General features: G+C 35.6%; 1 protein-coding gene across 3 annotated transcripts; it reads right to left on the bottom strand.

The window, feature by feature from the left end:
- Positions 1-472: 472 nt before the first annotated feature.
- On the bottom strand, positions 473-18,425 carry LOC129353986 (vasodilator-stimulated phosphoprotein-like). 3 transcript variants are annotated; one of them, XM_055023439.1, is made up of 13 exons: positions 18,289-18,425; positions 8,559-8,730; positions 7,320-7,500; positions 6,889-6,934; positions 6,535-6,799; positions 5,759-5,868; positions 2,981-3,029; positions 2,842-2,884; positions 2,638-2,680; positions 2,460-2,522; positions 1,322-1,388; positions 1,115-1,172; positions 473-944 (listed from the first exon to the last, which is right to left on the bottom strand). In XM_055023439.1, the coding sequence occupies exons 1-13, from the start codon at positions 18,291-18,293 to the stop codon at positions 919-921; spliced, it is 1,128 nt and encodes a 375-aa protein (XP_054879414.1). In that variant the 5' UTR covers positions 18,294-18,425; the 3' UTR covers positions 473-918. The 3 variants fall into 3 exon arrangements, with proteins under 3 accessions (XP_054879414.1, XP_054879415.1, XP_054879416.1); XM_055023440.1 differs by having other exon boundaries at positions 2,638-2,677; XM_055023441.1 differs by lacking the exon at positions 8,559-8,730.
- Positions 18,426-19,271: the final 846 nt, after the last annotated feature.

The following is a 19,271-nucleotide window of genomic DNA, read 5'->3' as shown; positions in this document are numbered from 1 at the left end:
ATCAAATTGCTGAATCACTTCCTAAGTGCAGTCAAGTTCTTCAGAGTCCTGCTAATGGCCTCATTATTTGACTGAGGCGTGTGGAAGTAGAGACACATCTAAAAGTTGCAGGAGGCCGGCCTTGAAGGACTGGAAAATCCCATCCCTGATCTATTTCAATGTTTCCCAACGCTGGTCGTCGAGGCACACTGCTCTGCATGTTTTAGGTTTTTCTTTGCTTCAACCAAGCTGATTTCAGTTGATGTCTGATTAACAGGTTTTGACCACGAGTATTAAAGCAAAAAAACATCTAATACATCCAGGGCAGTGTTTGAGGACCAGAATTGGAAAACGCTAGCCTAATGTATGTATTTCAAATCAAATGTAAGTCACCATAAAATTCCTGAATCATAATGCATCATAGCAATTAGACAATAAATTATATTATTGTATATTTAGAACATTGGTATTTATTAGGATTTGTATTCTGAAATAAACATTTGGAAGCATGACACAAAGCTTCAGCTCAAAAATGAGAATGCATTTTCTCATAAACAGTGTATTAAAAACACAGAGGAAAATGTATGTAGGTTTCATTAGAGTCAAATAAATCGATTCTGCTAATGGTAAGTTAATTTTCAATCTTTTGGCACATTCTCCTGATTGTTATGATGCTTAATGTTGTCATTTGGATGTGTGACAATGTCTAAGTATCTGAATGATTATATCAAGATGGTGACTAATGCTTTTCTGCTTTCATAAAACTTATAGTTTATACTAGAATTAAAATCTAAATAGCATCAAAAAAGAGGCAAATGATGTTTAGACATTTAATTCAGTCAAAATTACAGTAGGTATTTTGCCAGCGATTTGCATGAGGAAAAATCACATCTCTTCATCATATTGTTAGGACTTTCTGGTGTTTGTCACGTACATCATTTATCTTTGGAGCTCCTCGATCAAAGCTAGAAGAGACAAAAATTAATGTCATGACATTTCTAGTATTTTGTAGAAAATGTACAGCACACAATTACAAACTAGTGTTGGACCTGACTTTAAATAGCAAGTGAATTTTTTATGTTTCTTGAAGACATTTTGAAGACAACTTCTCAACCAAAATAGTTTAAAACCTTACCTTTGATAATCTCATCCTTAATCTTGTTAAACTCTTTTTTCACCTCTTCTATAATCTCCTTAAGACATAAAATGGCACAGTAAGATCTGTGCAGTTTTTGCAAAAGCATCATTCTGTCTTTCAAAACAAATTAACTTGATTTCTAAATTATTGCAAAACAAGAAAAGCAAACATTGCTCTCTAGCTGCAACAAACTAAGGATCTGACCTGTTTGACACGCTCCAAATCATTGTCTCCTTCTTCACTATCTGACTTTTTCTTCACCACTTTCAGCCTGTTAAGGCAAAAGAACACGTTTGCTTTCAGTTGAAGCTATATTTTTAAAGCAAATACTCAAATATAGACGTAGTAGAGCTTGGTTTAGACGGATCCAAAAATTGCTCATTTTGTCTTGTAAAGGAAAGAAAAACTGAAAAAAGCTCATGTGAACCCAGAAAGTAGGTGTTTATAGAGCACACAAAAACATAACACACATATTCCAACCATTGCTTCTTGCCATTTATATACTATCTGCAGCCAATAAAAGCCATGAAGGTTGCATGTCACTGTTCTTTTCATAGAGTGTAGGTTTGTCCAGTTCAGTTAATGCTGTCTGCTCTTATTTCCAATAGAAAGTACTTCTGAACCAGGGATTCTCTTTTGTCTGTCTCAACCCCAAGCTGGTCAAATTAGATGATCCTTCATGTTATGCTTGGTTCTGTTAAAGTTTGTTTCCTGTTAATGATGAGTGGTTCTCTTCCACATGTGATTCCCAGGATGAGAGATTCAGCAAAGTCAATTACTGAATGCAGTGACCAAGTCTTCCTTTGATACTGTAACCTTTTACCAATTGGCATTTTATGATTTACTCAATTTGACCATGTTATATTTCAATCCTGACTAAATTGAAATGTGTATATAATTTGATCTTGTTTCAACTATTATTGGTTTGAATTTTATTTATTGAATTGATCAAACAGAATTCCATATAATTGTATATGAACTGGAATCCTCACACAATCTGTAAATGTGCTTAAATCCATTTTAGAGGAACAGATGGGGAAAAAATTACTTTAAAGAAATATATTTTTATTATTTCAACTGATTTCTCTGTTTTCTGGCTCTATGTCGGATCAAACAGGTTTGACAAGGACTCTGTTTTAAATCTACCTAAGTGGTGTGCATATGCTCAAGTGCGTAATTTTTTTTCCAGAGCAAAAGAAAAGAATCTACACATATTAAAACATTTGTATTAACATTTAAACGTGCTTCAGAAAGCTGTAAAAATAGAAAAGATTTGTGTCACCTAAACGGTTTATGAAATGTAGCTGCTATATATATATAAATGAGAAAAGACTGGCTGTACCTGGACCCATGACTCTGAGCAGATGTGCTGGAGCTAATGTCTTTCTGGGTGGCAGTTTTTGGCCTGTTGCAAAACAGCATTTGTTTAACAAAGGCTTACTGAACATTTACATAAGAATGAAAGTGTTTTAATGCACATTGTATAACACCAGACCTCAGTACTGAAGTACTTCTCTTACCTTGGTGTTGAAGGAGATTTATATTTTGGCTCGTTGATTTCTGCTAAAATATTGATTTTTACAATGTGATGTTATTTCACTATGTGAAATTTTATTCATAAACACATTAATTTATGTTTCTATAAAGTTGGAAGAGGGAAGGCGTATTAAGTGAAAAGAAGGAAGCCTTTTGTTGTGTCATTCAACAATGGAAGATCTACTCACCCCCTGATCCAGAGAACTTTGCATTTGTGGGAGCACATTCTTCCTGTGGTGGCACACAAATAAACCACATGTAGTGTCAAGCAAAATAGTCCCCTGTTCATTCAACAAATAATAAATTCATGAGAAAAGGAACATTTACTTTGCAAAGTTCTTTCACTTTTTCTACAGGCTTATCAGCAGCTTTCTTCCTGATAAGAGAGACAGAAATAAATGTATAAAATACATAAAACAGACTGAGGTATTCATATGTTTTGAAACATCTTCCTAGCTACCTAAATATCTGTCTATCTGTAATCTTTTACTTTAGTTCTTTTTAAGTTACTGGGTTCTTTAAATAAGGCATAATATGTAAATAATAAGCTGTATTATTATTATTTAAGTTCAGCTTATTATTTTATCCTTGTGTGTAAAGTAAGATAATTTTTTTGATAAAGGATAAAAAATAATAATGTTGGTCAAAATTAAGTTCAAGTCGCCCTCTATTCGTGTCCTCTTAAGGACAAGGATCCTGACAACTACAGGCCCAGAGACTTGATCAGGGTTCTCCCAACAATTATCTCCAAGGAGCATAGAGGGGCGTCAACTTTATTACAATGCTTGCACCTTGTTATATGTTGTTTATTTGAGGGAAACTACAGTTGTGCTTAAGGTTGTCATATCAACAGACGGTGAAAAGATGTTTGATCGAGTTGAATGGAGTTACCTGTTTGCTCTTTTAATTAAATTTGGATTTGGTAAAAAAACAAATTAACATGGATATGCCTTCTATATACACTGACCTTTGCCAGAATTATTACCAATAACAACTGAATCCAGATACTTCTTTTTAAATAGAGGTTGTAAACAGGGCTGCCCTCTTTTTTGCACTTGCAAAAGACCCTTTGAGTATTTTTCTGAGAATCTCTCTCACTTTCTTTGATTGGGAGAATAAGTACCATTGAGATGAACATCTTGACAAATTTCTGTTTCTGTTTAAATATCTACCTGTATTTTCAGCTATTGTCATATTTTGTGGAGTGGCAAAACACCCAGACTAAGACGAACTCTTAGAGTCCAGACTGGACTCTATGATGGCCTCTGCCTACCCAATCTTCAATTTTATTACTGGGCAGCTAACATAACTAAAATTGCTTTCTGATCTATTTCTGGTCTATTGCAGTTGATAACCTGGTGTCACCTGGAAGCAAAAGCACTTTTGGCTTTACTAACAAGTTCAACCTCTGTAAATCCCCCTGGCCTAACTCACAACCTCATAGTGTAGAAACTCTCAGAATATGGTTCCATTTTAGGAAACAGTTTAAATTTACAGGTCCCATGGTCTTAATTCCACTTTAAAAAAACAAACAAACAAACAAATAAAACGGTGTTTACACCCACTCTTACTGAAACGCACCTTTCTTGTGGAAATGTGGGTTTCCTTTTTACATTCTTTTGTTTTAAGGATTTTTAAAGGGAAGGGTTGTTTTGCTCTTTCCTAGATCTGGCTTCTGAACTCGATCTTCGACCCTCTCATTCGTTTAGATACCTGCCACCTGAGCAGCTGTGGGATGAACTTATACAACTTAACCCCCTTCAAAGATCTTTAATTTCAAAGATTTATAATTCAATTCAATCATATGATGTCTTCTTAACTTCAAACTAGTGTTTGTAGAAAGCTTGGGAGTCTAAACTGGGGCTGTTTTTTGATTAACATTAATGGGAATCAGCACTGAAAGCCATTCAAAAAACTTCTATATGTGCCCATCTGAGCTTGATACAGCTCAAAATGGTATTCAGATGTCATTTCTCAAAAACTAGGCTGGCACAGATCTTCCCAAATATGGTGGATGTTTGTGACAGATTTGGAAGCTCACCCGGCAATCTTGCACATATGTTTTTCACCTTTTCTGTCCTCACAAATTTCTGGCAAATTAATTTTCACACCATATCTGTTCTACTCTCGAGAACTATTGACACTTTAGCTCAGAGTTGCAAGTAATAGCTTTTACTTCTGTGATCATGAGGCGCCACCTTCTCTGTAACTGGAAATCAACTATTGTTCCATCCAGTACAAAGTGGATAAATGAGGTCATGTCCTTTTTGAAAGTGGAGAAAATTAGATCCACAAAAACTGTAAACTTGAACAAATTCTACACTAAATGGCAACCATTTATTGAGTTTGTTCAATGTAGATGCCCCTTAGCCATACTTTGTTTTGTTATGTGTACCCCGTCTCTCGCCCAGAACGTTGGCTGGAAATAGGCACCCCACTAGGGACAATGGTGTAAGAAAATGGATGGGTACATATATGTAGGCATATGGTAGTGAATGTGTATGTGTATATATGCATATGTACATGTGTATGTGTTTTTTCACGATTGATTTTCTTTCACTATGTTTTACTTTTGGAGTAAAACATAGAGGTGTTCGTTGTTCCTGCAAACATACATCTTAAGAGTCAATGGTGTAGACAATTTGTTTAAGGTCAACACTTTTGCACCCTGGAATATGTAAACACCTTTGTTCAATATGCAAAAATATGAATAAAAATATGAATAAAAATTAAGTTAAAGTCTCTTGTGAAGTTAGAGTGGTTATTTTATTTTGCGGGCAGAAATTACAGTTTTGTACATTTCTCACATATATGCATTTCTCCAAAAAATAGTAAAAAACCTAGTTGATAGCCTGCAAAAGCTTGTTACTTCCTCTATAGAAATTGAGAACTAGTTAAAAAATTTTGTGTTTAAAAACTCAATGAAATGAGAACTGTTGTTTTTGTTTTTGACTATTAGGCTTTGGTATACGTAAGAAATGAGAAACTACTTCTATGATGCACTAAATGTTCTGGAGGTTGAACTTATAGTTATGCTTCATTTTGTTCATTTGCTTTGGTGGATCAGAAATGCTGAAAAATCAATCTGTTAGGGTTAGAACTCACCTTCTTGCCAAAATTGCACTCATTTCTCCCATTAGGCCGCCTCCTCCGCCCCCACCAGATGATGATGAGGATGATGCTTTGGAAGCTGGGGCAGATGCCACACCCTCATCCTTCAGAAATCAAAACACCTGTAATTAGTTTGGGGTTTTTTTGTCTTCCGATGTTAAAAAATGGCTTCATGTTTATGCTGAAAAGAGAAAAAATGGTAAAGGATCAAAACCACAAAATCGTATTCACAAAGTTTAATTACTCCTTGAATAAATTTGTAAATATGTAAGACACTTATGAAGGAAATTATCTCAGGAGAATCCGACATTTTTTAGACATTGAATTTATAACGGTGAATTCTTATCCTGCTCAATTAGCCACCTTAATTTTAGGCTCCATTGATCGCATGACCAAGCGTTAGCTAGTTAAGAAAAGCCTCTGGTGGTGCCTACAAGCACAATGATTTGATATTGTGTGGTCAAAGGAGCGTAGCCTGCATTGTTTGTGGTGCCACACAGCACAGCTCCAATGTGGCTTCCAAACAGCTGCAATCTTTTTGCAGTTTGCAGCTGCTTGGGTGTGTTTGGTTTGCATGCATCGGGGTTTGTTCAATTTCTGTCAGATCTGTTGTGGAAATAAATTGGACAATACATAGAAAAATGTACCAAAAATAAAGAAGATTGCACTTTTTTGTGAATTCTTCAATCTGAGTCAGAAAACTCAGACATTCTTTTTTTTTTTTTTTTTTTTGACACACAATCTTTATACATCCTGCATGATGCCTCTACCTTTACTGTTTTCCGTAATTTAGCTCCTGCAAGGGCGGATGCAAGATCACTACCGCCCCCTTGTCCTCCAACTTTTCCACTTCCTCCTGCAGGGGGTGGAGGTGGTGGAGGTGGGACTGCACCATCAGAGGGAGGGGGTGGAGGTGCTGGTGGGGTTGGAGGTGGAGGAGGTGGTGGTGGAGCTGGAGGAGCAGCTGGAGAAGAGGTAGAGGTATCTGGCCTCTTTTGCTCTCTCTCTAACTGCTCCTGCTTTTGTCGCTCAAGTCTGCACAAAAACAAAAGCTTAAATTATGCTCTATAATCACAACGTTTAATGAAAAAAATCAAACGCATGACTGTTCTGGATAGTTGTACCTTTTCTGCTCTTCAAGTTGCTGTGGAGATGGTTCATTGTTAGAACCTGTCAGACAGTTATTACATCAACTCAACATATACATACATACATACATACATATGTGTACCCGCCTCTCTCTCTCTCTCTCTGTATATATATATATAGATATCTATATATATATCTATATATATATATATATATATAGATATAGATATATATCTATATATATATATATATAGATATCTATATATATATATCTATCTATATATATATATATAGATATCTATCTATCTATATATATATATATATATATATCTAGATAGATAGATATCTATATATCTAGATAGATAGATATCTATATATCTATCTATATATATATATCTATATATATATATCTATATATATATATATATATATATACATACAACATGCCTTGCTCAGTTTTGGGTACCTGCACTTCCAGATCCACTGAGAACTTCTAATGCGTAAGTCATGGAGTTGGCAAACAGAGCTGCATCTTCTTTATTCCCAAAGTTTAATCCCCACACCTGTTTAGGATCTCGCCACTGATGAAAGGTTGCTGTTGCTTGATTGTACTTCATCCCTTTGGCAATGGGGCAGTTGAGCACTACCTGACATAAAAAAACCACAGATAAAGTATTACATTTTTCACGTCATTATTATTATTTCTATTTAAGTTTTTTATTATTATTTATGTTATTCATAGTGGAGCCAGAGCCCAAATATTAAGAGCTGTAAATTCATCATGTTGAATTGGTTTATGTGGGCATATAATTCTGCAGTATAAAGGTTTCTGATAAATGTTGAGAATTTCTATCTTTTTCTGTTGCAAAATGATTGATTAACACAGACCTAAAATTCAAGGCAGTATCTTATTGGCACAGGCTGGCAATGAAATGGCCTGAATTCAACACATCAGCTCAACAGGGACATAGGTCATAGCAAGGATGCAAGAATATGACTTGACAAATTAGGGGTTAATGTCACTTTGTTTGTCTCTTCCAGAATCTTTCAGCAGATCCATACAATCCAACATGATTTCCAGAAATTTGAACAAATGGTTTGTATTTTCAATCACTGTTTTTTTCTTCCTGGTAATACAGTTACAGTTAATGCAGTATTACTTCATTTTGTTTTAGTTTAAATGGATTATGAATATTCCAAGTTTTTGTTTACATTTTCTTAATTTTTTTACATCATGACTAAACAGTACAGATTGACTGTGATTACATGCACAGATTAATATTAATTGGAATGCATCCTCTTTTTTCAAAGGTATTATCATATTTAAAATTTGACAAGAGCTTCTGTACTGTGGTGTTAAAAAATAAGTTAAAAATTATGTTGGTTAATTTGAAGGAGGATAAACAAATTAAGGAAATCCTTAAGTCCAACAAACAGTAAAACAAGTAAAAGAAGAGAGAATTTGTCAGAAAATAAATGACGAAAACAAAAACAGTATCATACAGAAATTTCAATTGTACTGAGATGATCATCATATTAATGGAGCATGGAGGAATGTGCATTATGTCTTATGACTAAAGTTGCCTTTTAATATTAAAATAACTTTATGTGTTCTCTAAAGTGAATATCTTTCCATTCAGCGTTTTTCAAAACAACTGAGAAATTGCATATTATATTGGAGGACGTGTGTTTTCTTGTCCCATACCTGCTGGTCACCCTGCAGTTTGCGGCCCACCACTCTGAAGGTGTTTATTGTAGCATTGTGATAGATCTGGACACGGCTGACATGGGTCACATCTGACCCTGCTGGTACCCAGCGCTTACTGCTGTCATCATAAAGCAAGACTGTCGCTCTCACAGCACACAAGCTGGACTCACTACAGAAGAGAGAAGCAGATGGGAAATACAAGGAGCAAACAAAGTATATAGTTTACAGATATATAGATATATATCTGTACGAAGCTGAAATTGGTTTCCAATTCTAGCTTTCGATTCAGGAAATGGCTAAATGGCAATTCCACCTAATTTTTCACTACCTTCCGCATCTTCAATCGACTCTAGTTTAAAAACTACAACACCTCGGCACTTCAAACCTAGACTGGATTATTCTGCTCTAATAGCAGAATATTTAAAACCATGTTTGGGATTTGTGAAACCTTTACATGATTTGTGCAACTTTAATAAAATTTAGATTACTATTCACACTTGTTCCATGCGGGGTTCTTTTTTCAAATTTAATTCTAATTCAAAGGCACTTTATTATTTATTATCAGTACTTTGCACTGGTATTGTATCTTTAATCACTTTATCAATCCCAGTGGGAAATTAAATTTTGGTGTAATTCTTCACACAGTTATTGAGGATGGTGATGGCTGTTGGAAAGAAAAATCTTCTACAGCAGTCTGTTAAGTGAAGTGAAGTTTCACAAATGTGAAAAAGGTTTCACAAATCCCAAACATGCTTTTAAATATTCTAATATTAGTAAAGAATAATCAAGTTCATGATTGAAGTGTCTAGGTGTTGTAGTCCTGGAACTGGAGCAGTTCTAGTGTGATGCAAATCCAAAAAAAGTGGTGAAATCAATATTTTTTTAAGTTTCACAAATCAGAAAAATGTTTCACAAATCATAAACATAGTTCTAAATATTGTGCTATTAGTTGAGAATAATTTAGTCTAGGTTTGAAATGTCTATGTCAATATTTCTCAACCTTTTTGGGCCAGTGCCACCCTGCCCATTATCCAGGTCCCTTATCGTCCCCCCATCAAAAAGAATCTTTAGGCTACTTTGCACTGACTGGTATTGTATCTTTAATACTGCTATCATTATTGTTGATGTTTTGATTTTTATGGCTGTTTCTGTATTTATCATAAAAATAATTTTGCAGAGAACAAAAAAGCCATGGGAATAGAAATGATTTTACAGGCATCTAAGAAAAATGCAATGAATGGACATTCAACTTAAAATTGGTAGAAAAAAATATTTTTGTTCTGTGCCATTTTCATTGTTAAATCTTTCAGAAAATGACTAGATGAAAGATATACATCAATACAAGTTTGAAGTATGAAGTATTTGCATAAAGACAGTACTCTGCAGCATTAAAACATGGGTAGAATTGCTATTGTGTCAATCATAACTCTTCACCTCTTCTGTGTTTTTGTGCAAAATGAGACAAGATGAACTTTTATTGGTCTAACATAGTATGTTGCCTTTTTTTTAAATATAAATTAATTTGCAAAATCACCAAAACATGTAAATTACGCAGAACTTGTCCTGATTTATATGTTGCTTCAGAGGTTGGAACTCATCAAAGGAAGTTCGAAATGGATCTCAAGATGCCATAAACAGATGTCAAAGCAAAGGGTAATCCCTGACAGCTGACATAAATGTTGAAGAGCCATGGGATTAAAAATACATGTTTAAAAAGATCAACTGGCTATGTTTTTTTCACATCTCCCTCATTTTGTATGATAAAAACAATAGCGAAATCTTTTTAAACACTGTTTTTGTAGCATATTATAATTTATTTCCCAATCCATTTACAGAAGACGAGGCTGCCGCAGATCTATGTGGCAGTCTCATTTCTTCTTTATTGTTGATATTTTTTCTTGTAATTTAACTAAACATCTCTGTTCTTTTCATCAAGTGACCCTAATACTCAACCATAAGAGATAACGCTGAAAAACAATTGACTTATATACTTTTACACCAGAAACGGGTTAAAATCTTCAATCAAACTGAGATTCTGAAAGTGTCCTCAGTTAATCCAGGTTTGCTCCTTAAGCACGAGGTGTCGGTTAGATCAGAATCAAATACAGATAGGATCAATGGACTTCGTCTGCTGATATAGTGTAATGGATAAAACAGCGCTCTCGGAACTCAGCGAGTATGAGTTCAGTTAGAAATGTCGTCTGATTCATCTTTTGCATCAGTTTATTTTATTGTCTAAAAAATTATATTCACTTGTGTGGCATATTTTGGTGATATTTCAATATATTCTTGAATATTCTTTCACATACAAAAAATTAATATTGTTTTGAAGAGCTCAAAGAGACATTTTCTAATCCGTTTATTTACATTTGTCGCATTTTGATCAGGAAACGACACAGCCACTTAATGTTTTACAAACATCTGCGTTGAGGACCCCGTTTGACTGTCATTAGTTAATTCAGGTCTTAATGGTCTTACCAAGCTCCGCCCACAATCGACCTAGAAAATCCCACATGGCCGCTAGTCTCACAAACAAAGCCTCATGGCACTTTGTTTCTATGTAAACATGGGGTCTTCCACTTGGACTGAGAGTATTTCTGAGTCCATTATTGCATCATTTCTGCCAGATTTTCACCAAATATCAGCTACAACAATGGACAGAGGAACTAACAAGTTCATGTCATCTTTTTTGGATGACATCAAGGTGTTTGAGCCGTGACGCCTCCAACATCACAGCAAAATGCTTTCGGTCGATGAGGAAAACGGCAGTGATAAGCCTCAGCATCAATATAGCTGTGGACAAGATCACTGATGCTTATTGTTCTTGCAAGGCTGGGTATGTCGGCCATTCATCGTTTTGTAGGTTACTTTTGAAATCAGTGGGTGATTCCTGTTGTTTGTTGGCAAATATTTGAGTATGCCCAGGCCTGATACACTGTACTTGATGCTAGAGTGGCTAACACGAGTAACAGTTTAATCCAAAGCCTTTTCTGCTCAAATAAAATCTTTACTGTATGTCAGATACACATTTCATATTGATCTGTTTAACTAAAGCAAGACTGTGTAGCAGACAGACGTCAAGGTGTAGAATTAGTATCAGTACTGCCATTATGCTGTACTTCGCTATAAGGTGTTCGTCGTGGATGTGTTTATTGATTTTCTTTTTTCAGACAGAAAAAAAACCAAATCAATAATACTTACACCAGCACACACTCCTATGTTCTTGTTGATCCTATGAAGGTTGAGCTGCTCATGCGGTTTTGCACAAGCTTTGATCCAAGTAAAGCGTTGTAGGCTACTTCTGATTTTGGAAATCTGTTAATTTTATTATCACAAATATGATTAGGATACCTGACATCACCAGTACAGATACCCCACTGGCAATGGAGAACCATTCTTTTTCAATTGTTGATGCGAAAACTCTCTGCCGGTCTTTAATGTAGACTGGCGCTACATTAGCTTGTGCTTACTAATGCATGAACATTAACTTGTGTTTGTGAGACGGCCACACACGTGGTAGCTGTGCTACTATGCAGAGTGGGCATCAGCCAATGAAACACGGCCCCTGTGGTAAGGTCCATGCAGCTCGTTTTGTTTGTAAGTTTATTTCCAGCCTGCAAACTGTTTCCCAGTAGAGAACACACAGACAAATACTGTAGATATGGATCATAATCTGTTGGTAGCATCTGACGGTATAATGTAGGAACGTTTATTATTATAACTTTGGCTTGTCAGTTTGGATTCACCACCAACTACTACATTGGCTGTTAACGTTATATCACTTATGTAAGATTTTATTGCAGTATAATGTTGAGAATTAAAAGAAGAAGAACTTGATTTAGCTCATTGATTTATTCCTCTGTTTTCCCGGATTCTTGAGTCTAAGCATGCGCAGGGAAAAAGAGCAATCATACAACATCAGACTTCAGATATCTAGAGTTTTATCCAGAGAATTCAAATGCGTAAAGAATATTACAATAAGCATCTCACCCAGAAATCAAAAGTCCACAAAAATGACAAATAGAAAAATACTTGCAATGAGTTTAAAAAGAAAAACAAAGAACAAAGATGCATCTCTGGGAATCACTCACTCAGTACAAAGAGATTCAACTCCTCTGTTGTAAGCAAAGCTTTTTAAGCCTTTGTGGGGGCTGTCTTAATGTTAGCTGTATTACCTCTGACCAGCCTTCTGGCCATACGTGATTTATGACGTGCAGCTGGAGCGTTATCTCTGCCTCAAAATGATTCAACAAGAAAATAGTTTGTATTTTTAAACAGACTTGCACAAAATCTAATGCTAAATAATAACTATAAGTTTGGATCTAAGAACTAAAGTGTTTTCTTTTTAAAGAACTCTTTTTGAGAATATCAGAAATATTTTAAAGTAGTTTTCTAAATCTGTTGTATTTAGAAAACTAAATCTATTGTATTTAGAAAACTACTTTCTAAATAGTAGTTTAGAAATATATATATTATATAATTATATATTATATTCAGTAATATAAAATGCATGCAAATAGTATGATTACAAAATAACTAATTCAAAACATGTTTAATGCTTAATCTCTTAATATATATTTTAATTATAGTATGGATAGGATTTTTAAAACAGTTTAAATGTCCCAGTAAACTTTTGAACTATACTAAAAGAATTTGTTAATTGCCTGGCAGACAGGCTCCCTGTCTGTATAGCAGTTAAGGGAGTGCAGGCCTGTCTTTCTGTAAAATCTCCTTATAGATTTTATGTAAAATCAGAGAGTGGCCAGTTGTTTTGGTTTGGATCTTTATCTAAATTTATGTGAACATAGAGTGTACTCTAACTTTCCATGGTATATTTTATATGCATCAACAAGAATGCTATCCTGTGCACTATTGTGCTAATTTAAAACCATATTTCAACAATAACTTAGTGATATTACTTAATATTCCTCTCTATTTGGACACGTGAACGTCACAAGCAACACCATCAGGTATGTGATTTAAATTTTATTAAATATGATGAAACCAACCTCATTGTTTCACAACACTTCCTGTGGATAGTGTCGCTGAAAAAGAAGAAAGATAAGAAACAGTTTGGTTGCATTGCAGGATCTCTTGGCTGGAAGTGTTAATTACTCACATTACAGGAACTTTAGAGTCAATTCCAATGTTTTTTCTGATCAGTTCTAGTTACACAAAGGAGAAACCTTCCACTGAGGTCTGCATTGCAGCTGTTCATGAGATGAAATTAATTTATTCTGGTGAACCTGAATGGGATTGTCATATTACTCATTATGCTCAAATGCGGTGTTTTTGAAGCGCACCGAATGCTGCTCTCCAGAAACTTGTTTTGAAACGTAATTGTCACTTGCAACATTCAACATATTTGCTTCAAATGGGATTTATAGTAAAGTTTTGCAAACACTTTTGTCACACAAGTAGAATTTTTCAACAGGCATCAACACAGCCACCTACAATGTAGAAACATCTGTTGTGCGCATAGGTTTCAATCAGTTAATTTTGCCACCAGTTAATCTATAACACCGGTTCTCCTGTTTCAGAGTTTTGTGCATGTTTTTTTTAGTTTTTTTTTTTACCCCCTACGGTGTGGTGCAGTCAGGAAGCTTATCGATGGAGAAAAGCAGACTGACGTAAACATTTTAAAACAAGGTTTTCCGGAAAAACTTTTCCCGGAATCCCGGTATTCTGATTATTATAATTCAAAATTGCTGTGGTACTACTGTTTCATACCGGATCACTTTCAGCACCGATGTTAGCTTTATGAAATGAATGATTTCTATGGAGGCATTTCTTTATTTAAATTGTTTCATTTTTCTGAGCGATACACAGTCAGGGTATCGTGGTGATTTTAGTCATTAGTACATGTTTATAAAAGAGATATTTCGTTGTCCTTCCATGGAAGCATACAGCATCCAGACCTGGGGTGGGCACTCCTGGACCTTGAGAGCCGGTGACCTGCCACTCTTGATTATCTCCCTCGTCCAATACACCTGAATCCAATAGCTGAATCACCTCCTAAACACAATCAAGTTCTCCAGAATCCTGCTAATGACCTCATTATTTGACTCAGGTGTGTTGAAGTAGAGATACATCTAGAAGTTGCAGGAGACCGGCCCTCGAGGACCAGGAGTGCCCACCACTGATCCAGACAGACAATAAAACACTTTTTAATATAAGTTGCTGCTTTGACGTGATCACAGCTTTGTATTTGCCTATGTATTTACCAGCCATAGGTACAAAAATGCTCAAAATAATAAATATTTGAAAATCAGACAGCAGACAAGTGAATCACAGCTCCGTCATCAGCCGGTGTAACACTGAACTGATGCGGTTCAGTGTTACACCGACACTTCCTGTGGATAGTGCCGACACTTCCTGGTGCAGCTCCAGGAGCTTGGAGCTGCACCAATAAGCTAACAAACATTGAAGAGAAGAAGAGCTGCCATCGATACAGTTGCAGCCAATCACGTTTAAATGTTACAAATACCTTTTTAGCAAGTTGCTCAAAGTCAAACTTGGTATTGTGCATATAAGAGTAAAGTTTACCTTCAAGTAATCTCAGTGCCCCCCTTTTGTAAAAATATCCAGCAGCGCACCCTGCCGTCCTCCAAATGCCCCCTGGTGGGCGGTACCAATCCCGTTGAGAAACACTAAGTTAGATGAGAGCTCTAGTTGTTACCTGACCATAAACATGGCAACTATACAACATGTTGCCGTACAGTGTTGTGAGTGCTCTTGCAATTTTCCAGAAAATAATGAATCAAGTACTTCAGGGCATGAATGGTGTTATCTGCTATCTTGATGATATTTTGATAACTGGTAAAGATGCAGGAAGCCATCTGACTAACTTAAAAGAGGTCCTTAAGAGGCTTGAAAGCTACAATCTAAAGTAAAGTGAGAAAAATGTGAAGGAAGACAGTGTTTTTATATTTTGGACATGTAATTGATGCCATCGGCATTCATCCCTTGAAGGAAAAGACAACCGCCATTCAGAAGACTCCAGTTCCAAGAAATGTTCCTGAACTTAGGTCATTCTTGGCTTTGTGAAATGTTTTACCAAACTTATTGACTGAGACAGCCAATGTCAGCATTGCTGCACAAAGATGCAGACTGGATTTGGTCAGAATGTCTTTGAGAATGCAAAGAAAGCTCTTCAATCTGACAATATTTTGGTATATTTTGTCACAGAGCTACCGATGATCCAACACATGAGTATGTGTTGGATTATCTTAGCATGTGATGCATCTCCTTATGGAGTTGGTGCTATCAACAGTCACCAAATGAAAGATGGAAGCGAAAGACTAAGACAGAAAGACACTACTCACAGATTGAAAAAGAAGCTCTTGGTGTTTGGCGTTATGAAGTTTCATGACTTCATAAAGTCATGAAACTTTATTTGGTTTCCTTTAAAAAGGAAACCAAATGAAGGAAATTTATTTTAGTGACAGACCACAAACCATTGCTAAAAATCTTGGGACCAAAAACAGATGTGCCAACACTAGCTGCTGCTACATTGCAAAGGTGGGCTCTAATCCTAGTATGAAGGTACAAAATTCAGTACTAAAGATTTGGTAAACTCAGTAATGTAGATGCTTTATCAAGGTTACAGATGAAACCAAGTGTGGATGTGGTATCAAACCCTATTTACAAAGTATATTACCTTGATGAGTTACCTATTACTGCAAGGGAGATTGCGAAAGAGACAAACACAGATTCTGTCTAGACATGTACAAGACGAGTTGCTGAAGCCATATTTTTAAAGACGTTTTGAGCTTACTGTTGAGGATGATTGTCTGCTGTGGGGGCTACGAGTGGTGGTTCCTAAGAAATTAAGGAATCACTTCATTTCTGAACTGTAGGAGCAGTTCAGAAATTTCATATTTACTGGGGAATAGTAAAGATAAAATGCCAGAAATTTATTCTGGTGGTCAATAGTAGATGAATGGATTGAACAAGAAGTCAGTAAGTGAACCATTTGCAAAAAGCAGCATATCCCTAGTACTACACCAGTGCATAAATGGAAATGGGCTGCCAGCCCCTTGGGAGAGAATCCATCTTGATTTTGCAGAGGACCACAAGCAGATGTTTCTAGTAGTTATGGGTGCCTATGCTAGATGCCCAGCAATTATTTCTATGCATACTACCACTTCAGTTAAAACCCTTGAAGCACTGAGAAATTTGTTTGCTGCTTACAGGTTACCGAAAGAAGTTGTAACAGATAACATTCCTCAGTTTGTTTCACAAGAGTTTGAGCACATTAAGTCACCTCCCACCAATGGATTAGTGGAGTGCTTAGTCCAAAATCTTAAGAAGTCGCTAGCAAAGAATCAAGCCATAGGGGGTATAACACTTGACCACTATATTGCAATTTTTTGGGGGGGGGGGTATTGAAACACACCGCATACAACAACTACAGTGAAAACTCCTGCTGAATTATTTCTAAAGACAGGTTCAAACAACATTGTCAGTAATCAGACCTCAAGTCTTCCAGATAATGCAAAACAAAATGGAACCAACTCTTCCACGTGTTCTGACTTTCACAGTAGGTTAACCTGTATTGATTAAGAATACAGGGTAGGGGAGAAGTGGTTGAATGGAGTTGTACAAGAAATCCTGGCTCCTGTAACTTACAGTGTGAAAGCGAATGGGAAGTGTGTTAAAAACATGTAAGTCAGATTCTGGGTGTAGACGGAAATCCAGCTCATTTGACATACACAAACTGTTGTGCTGGAAACGTTTCGGATGATGATGATCTCGATACAACCAAAAGTGTGAATCAACAGATGGAAGAAAAAACTGTGGGGGATCAACCAATAGACTTGGCATCATCTACATTCGAAAGGAACACTCGTCCAGTGAGTAACTGGCGACCTCCTGATAGAAAGAAATTGAAATTAAAACTCTAAATGAGGGTTTTGAAAAAAGAAAAAGGGTTTTGAAAAGAAAGTGTAATAGATTTCAGTGTATATTCATTAAAAAACCTGAACAATGTTTCATTGATTAAGTATTAATTTTACAGGGGAGGAGCTGTGGTGTTCTTGACACAGAAACAATTGAACCTCTAGATTTAAGACTGTTTGACACTTTTGGTATGATTAAGCTCCTGTGTTTTGGAGGCTGTTTGGTTGTAAATCTGAAGAAAAAGGAAATATAACAAATCACCGTTGGTGGCGCTCTTGCACAAGAGATGTGAGCTGGCCTTGTGAAGAAGATGGAAGTTCCCCGTTCGAAAATAAGCATTGCCTTGTGCTATGCTTAATGCATCATTATGTCTCAACTTAAGTCTGTATGAAATCTTAACTTCAAGTCAAAGCACAGGATTTTATCTTCGACCACTTCCTGTGATCAGTCCATTTCTTTTTATGGAAGACAGATTTCTTTTTCTGTTCAAGGTTTGCTACAATGAGATGTAAGAAAAATAAGCAAGTTTTCTTTTATTGCACTGCTACATTTCATTCTCTCAATTTGAGAAAGTAAAATATCTGACATGAGGATGAGATGCAATGGAAGGCAAGAAATGTAGACAGCACACAAGAAGTATTTAGTTTCCTTATCTTTAAAGTTATAAAAAAAATTGTAAAACGAATTGTCTTTTTACAATATTTACATGGCTAAAAAGAGTCATGTATAATTGTTTTTTTTTTACTGTTCAGAAGCTAATTAGTCAATACTTCAAATTTGTAGTTTTGTAGAACTTTAATGTCACATTTATTAGAACATGACTTACCTCATTTCAAAGATGCAATGAAAATCCAATGATTGACTTGCTTTACAAAACGTTGCTTCTTTTCAAAAATCTCTCACTCCCTTTTAATTGTCAGCCGAAAAACTGTTTGTCATTTGTGTCTGAGAAGCGCAGTTGCATTCTCCCCTGACACTGAAACCAACTGACTACACTTCTGCTTTTGTATTCGCATTTCTTCGGCTTTTTTTTTTTCTCGGCTCTCTTCCTGTTCTTGTTTGAACTTCTTCAAAACCCTCATTTCCCCTTTAACTTTTTACCTGTGGCAATGGGTGCATGCTATTCTGCTCTTTTTTTTAGAACATGGTTTTGTTTTATCAGTTTATATTGAGTATAATTTGTGTTTCATTGAAAGTATAGGTAGTTTGAGTGGAAAATAAATCTGCTTTACATCTTTGTCTATGTCTGTGGTTAACATAACTGACATCCTCACGTTAACCAGTGGAGCCTCACATAAAGCGGTTTGGTGCATTAAAGGAGTTTCTCTTTTGTTTGCTCAAGCAAAATACTTCCTAGTATTATGATTGACTGAGTTTTATTGCTGTGTGTGTGTGAAAGGTGAGTATGAATTGTCTGAATATGAACCAGATGTTTTACATTATTATTATTATTACTACAGGGTAATGTGAGAATTTTTATAGTGTAATTTTATACTGTACTGTTTATATTGTACTTATTTTTGTTATTTTTTGTTTTGTTGCTCTTCTCTATTGTTCACTTACCTATACTAACAATGGAAATTCCACACTTCTGGATGAAAAGATTCTCTTATCATTATTATCTTAATGTCCAAATTAGTGGAAAAAAAATATTTATAATCCCAATCACTCTTAAAAATTAGAGTACTCTTCCCTTAGGACATTACGGTTTTAGAATATTTATTAATATAAATAATATTTTAACACAAATGTTCACTTTTATGTTATCAAACCAGGTGGATGTTTGTAACTGACAGCTTCATGAAAGAA

Source organism: Poeciliopsis prolifica, unplaced genomic scaffold (genome assembly GCF_027474105.1).
Source record: "Poeciliopsis prolifica strain line A6 unplaced genomic scaffold, Auburn_PproV2 SCAFFOLD101, whole genome shotgun sequence".
NCBI lineage: Eukaryota > Metazoa > Chordata > Actinopteri > Cyprinodontiformes > Poeciliidae > Poeciliopsis > Poeciliopsis prolifica.
This window is presented reverse-complemented; position numbering and strand designations above follow the sequence as displayed.